General features: G+C 40.2%; 1 protein-coding gene across 1 annotated transcript; it reads left to right on the forward strand.

Moving 5' to 3' along the window:
- The first annotated feature begins 3,109 nt into the window (after positions 1 to 3,109).
- Positions 3,110 to 4,162, forward strand: LOC129743318 (uncharacterized). Its single transcript, XM_055735303.1, has one exon. The coding sequence runs from the start codon at positions 3,110 to 3,112 to the stop codon at positions 4,160 to 4,162; it is 1,053 nt and encodes a 350-aa protein (XP_055591278.1).
- The last annotated feature ends 1,182 nt before the right edge of the window (positions 4,163 to 5,344 follow it).

Genomic DNA, 5,344 nt, shown 5'->3' on the forward strand with positions numbered 1-5,344 from the left:
ACTACCATTATTTTGGTAGTTTAACTGGCTGGGTCCAAAGAAATTTTCGGAGAGAGAAAAGAAAGAGGGAGAACTCCAAGATTTGCAACGTGTGGCTAAACTGACCGGCTAACTTGAGTCAAAAAGCGTCACACGTTTTTGTTGTAACGGGGCCTCCCAGGAAATAAATCCGTCGATAAATCGATAAAAATACCAATAAAACTATCTAGTTTTTTTTTTTTTTTGGAAAAACCAATGCGTCCAATTTTTAGATCTTTTGTTGCATTTCTCCACGTTATTTTTTTTCAGGTACTACTGGTACTATTGATATATAAGTACCAGGTGAACACTGGTTCAGCATTTGAAAGACACACACTTATTTTAAATCCTAAGTGTAATCTTATGTTCCCTAAAAAGATCGATCGATAAATCTGTAGTAAAGCTTGCCAACTTCTAGGAGGTGGCTAGCGTGCTTTAAATGCTCAAACCGTCAACTTCCAGAAGCAGGACTATGTAATCTATGACCGATATACGATCTCGTGATTTTTAGCTTAGAAAGTTCAGTCTTTATGAATGAATTTCTTGAGTTCTTATCCTAATCTAATTTAACAAGTAGCTTACAATAAAAATACTAACTAAACGAATGTATACAATTGTGAAATAACCAATTATGAACCGATGGGAAACCACCCGCTGCCGACCGACTCGCACGATGCCGCACCAAGAATGCCGAATGACCGTTGTGTCATGGATGTTGACGACGAGATGATAGACCGATTTACGGCTAATTCATCGCATAGTGTATGACATTTACATGGCTGCTAGTTTCTCTGTCATCGTTTATTGTATAGTTTCAATGGGTCTGTTCATCGGCATTATGAATACTCACATTTTTTTTCTCCTCCCAAAAAAAAAAGAAGAATTTAAAGAAACAGATATTGCAATTTTTTTTTAAATGTCTAATTGGTGAAAAACTACAGAAGCATAAATACTGTCAATCATTTGTATCGGGAAATAACTGTTTATTATTATAATTTTTCTATAAATGTTCAAGCTTTTCTAAATGATGGATTTCTTGATAATTTAGTCATATCAATATGTGTAGCATTACATTTATGTTATAACCTCGAACTTAAACCCATCCTCTGTCTAGTGATGACCTACGTTGTGTATTTTAAAACATTGATGACCATTTCCGCCCCCTCTTCAAAGGAATTTTTCACAACATAATAGAGGCGCACCGAATTAATTTGGAAAAAAAGCACTTTCAACACACCCACTTATTACTGAAGCTACAGTATTGAGTTTAAGGACTATGGTCCAACCAACTCGTAAAAATCAATTTTGGGGATAAGTGCCAGCTAGATACACTGATCTATCCTATCCTTAGAGTAGTTTCCGAAGGCAAACCTATCATTATTTTCTAAAAAAATTTGCATCAACGTGTAAGTATAAAACCTACCACTCCCACCGGCGTGTAAGAGAGTCCCTTTCTAGACCTCAGGGCGGCACGCTTATCAAACAAAATCGCAGGGAGCTTCCAGAATGCACTCAGAAAAAACCCCAAAATTGCACTTCTCGACTAATGGTTTTATTCACGCTTATTTGCACAGTAAAAATGGTCACAATAATAGCACGATACCTGGAGGGCCAAGCCCTTGTGGATGCTGCCGATCCTGGTACGGGGTGTCGGTATGGCTGACGTTGTAGACGAGTCAGCGAGTGGACACACCGGACCGATGACGATGGCAGCCCCTTTCCCTCAAGTACAGCGTCGATCTCGATGGGTCAAGACAGTGGCCTTTCGTAACGGGTGGTCCACCGTCTTGGGTCGGTTCGTAAGGTTCGAGGATGTATGGTCGACCGGTACTTCCGATCGTGGGTTAACCGATGTTCGGTAGCGGTTATTCCCGTCGTAGTTGGAGGCACAAGGTTATTCCAACCAAGGTATTTTGTCCCAAAACAAAGGGGTCCTGTATTAAGGATATACTGGCATTAGCGCGCGTCCTTCTTGGCGAGAGCAAAATGGCGGATGAGCGGCGGTTGGCTTACCTGGTGTCTGGCTGTTATTTGCACTAACAAACTTTCTTCTGTGTACACTGCGGTGGTTTTTAGCAAAGTGAGCCAGCACCAGGAAGCCGCATTTGACCGGCCTTGAACCGCGAGTTTCGGTCGTTGCTCTCGCTTCGCGATCGCTCTTCGCTTGTCGTATCGTCGGGGCGTCGCTGCCGATCGTGTGAATACCCGGAAGCATCGACTATCCAAGTTGGCCCTCTGGTTGTGAGTTGATAAACCATTCTGGCTGCATGCTGTTGACGTTCGTTGCGCAGGCGTTCGTTGCTTCGAAGGCGGATTTTTGGGGAAAAACTTCAAACACACTAGTCACTCACTGCGATATACTACTTTTTGAAAAAGCTACGTTAAACCGCGATCAATCTCTACCACCTCGATGGAAGTGTTATCAGACGCTTACAAACGATGACTCTTCCTTTTTATTTACCAATCTGTTCCGTTGCTAGGAACGTAGAGAAAATGTTTTGTACCAACAATTTAGTCATAGCACTGGTGGTAGCTCTTACTTCGACGACAGTCCACACTCAACTAACACCGATAGAGATTTTCTTGGACGCAGATATAAAACATCTTTTTACTGAAACACAATTTATTAAACCTTTACTAGTTTCACCTCAACTTTTATTTACTACTTTGAAGCTAAACTGATACTGACTGACTGAATCTATCCGAAATTGTATTTTTATATAGACAGCGAAGATTCTGGAATCTTCAAGCTTCAAAAACTTTTGGCAACACTTTTGGCTATCAACAAGTTCAAAAATTGGTGTTATAAAAATCATCGAAAAAAGAAGGAAAACTACAAAAATACATTATCGAACATAGCCGGCAAGAAATATCGGAACACGGAGCCTCGGAGCGGGTGTTATCATATACATCGGAACGTTCACTAAGGTCATACCAAACCAGGAAATTGCAGGTCGGTGCTATCGTTTCTTCTATTTCTTTTACGTTCGCGCTATTGTTCAACAGTTTATCGAAGCTGCAGTCGAATCTGCATCAAAGACGTGAAGTAAGCTTACATCCAGTGAAGATTGTGTTTACTGAGCAGATAATTATGTCTGAAGTGGAAGATATTTTGTGCGCAATTTGTTCGAAGCCGGAGAAGGATCCTACTAAAGTTATCGAATGCTTGTACTGTTTCAAGTCGGAGCATTTCAAGTGTCGAAATCTGGCAGGGGAAGCCATCCGTAAATTTCGGAAACAGCCGTTTTACTGCTCTTTGGATTGCCGAAACTTGCATGCAGCTACTACGACAAAAAGCAGTGCCGAGGAGTCCCTTGTACTGAAGGAGCTACGTACTGTGCTGACCGAGATTCGTGAAACAAAATCCGAACTTTCAGAAGTGCGAAACACGGTCAAGGAAATTGAAAAGTCCCAGGATTTTGTTTCTACCAAACTGGATGGAATCTTGTCTGAGCTACAGGAGCTGAAAATAAACCAAAACAAACTGAAGAAAGATGTTGTTGTTCTTCAAAGTGATCAGCGTAAGGTGGAAGAAACAGTTTCCAATCTGGAACTAGAAGTGGATCGTATTAATCGTCTAGCCTTATCAGCGAATGCAGTTATTTTGGGTGTACCAATGAAAGCGAGCGAGAATCTCAACCAAATAGTTGAACTGATTGCTAGGACTGTTGGTTATGCTCTTCCACCTAATGCTATTTTGGATTGTAAGCGCCTGGTTACTAAGGACGCCGACAAAGGAAAAAACAAAACCATTCCCATCAAAGTTGTTTTTGCTAGCGAAAAGTTCAAAGAGGACCTATTCGAGAGAAAAAAAGCACACGGCCAACTATTGTTATCAGCTATAGGCTTTGAATCGACGATTGCCAGAAAAATCATCCTACGCGACGACCTTACGTCGTATGGAATCAACCTACTCAAGACAGCCCGTGAAAAGCAAGCCGAAGCCGATTTCAAATACATCTGGCCTGGCAGAAATGGTGTCATCCTTGCGAAAAAAACTGATGGAGCAAAAATTGAAGTCGTGCGATGCCAAAATGATCTATCGAAGCTGGACCGTCCTTCTAACAAAAGGCAACTGGACATCTCGAGTGGCTCTTCAGGTTCACCATCAACTCCCCATGGATTTCCAGCAGCGAAGCGTTAAGAAGATGGTGTTTTTTTATTTTTTTTTCGAATAATTTGATTGTAAATTTATTTTCAACACTCTCACAAAAAACTTTCAACATCACTGTACTAAAGATTGGATTAATAATAAAATAAATATTGATACTGAAATGGGTCTGCAATTCCTTCAATTAAACATAAGAGGCATGAATGATCTTACCAAATTCGATTGTATCAAAGATTTGCTTAAAAGGTATGCGCGGAGAATTGATATCGTAATTCTATCAGAAACGTGGATCAGAGCCGAAAGAACCTGCCTGTACAACATTGATGGTTATCGAAGTTATTTTTCATGTCGAAATGAATCTCATGGTGGTCTTGCAGTTTTCATTCACGATGATCTTGATGCATCTGTTGTTCAAAATCGAGTTTTGGACGGTTTTCATCACATACATTGGCAGCTACAGACGAACGCGAAACCATTGAATTTACATGCAATTTATAGACCTCCGTCATTTGAAGCCAGAAGATTTTTGTCAGAATTGGAATCGATCTTATCTGGACTAAAAACCGAAGATGATTTCGCAATCTTTGGTGACATGAATATTCCAGTGAACATGCCTACCAACAATGTTGTCTCCGAATACTTGCGTCTACTATCGTCATACAATGCTTTAGTTACAAACACCCACACCACACGACCCGCCAGTGAGAATAATTTAGATCATGTTATCTGTTCTACACGCCTTGCTAACACTGTTCAAAATGAAACGATAGACACCGACCTTAGTGATCATTGCATAATCTCATCTGTACTCAGGCTGTATTGTAAAAGGAACTCCACGATACTTGTTAAAAACATAATAGATCACAGTAAACTAAGCAATCTTTTCCGGAATTCGATGAACAATTTCCCTACTAATGTAGATGCTAATTCAAAACTGTTACATGTTATCAACACGTACAATTCATTGATAGCCGAATGCACTAAACAAAAAAAAGTGAAAGCCAAATTGAAAGATTCGTGTCCCTGGATGACTTTTGATCTTTGGCGGTTGGTTCAACTAAAGGAAAAAACTCTAAAGAGACATAAAAGATTTCCTAATGACCAAACGATTTCTGAGCTTCTTGATCATGTTTCAAAACAACTGCTACAGAAAAAAACACAATGTAAGCGCGAATATTATGAAAAACTACTTCTGGATTGTTCCCCACGCAAGAC

The sequence above is a fragment of the Uranotaenia lowii genome, chromosome 2, assembly GCF_029784155.1.
Source record: "Uranotaenia lowii strain MFRU-FL chromosome 2, ASM2978415v1, whole genome shotgun sequence".
Taxonomy (NCBI): domain Eukaryota; kingdom Metazoa; phylum Arthropoda; class Insecta; order Diptera; family Culicidae; genus Uranotaenia; species Uranotaenia lowii.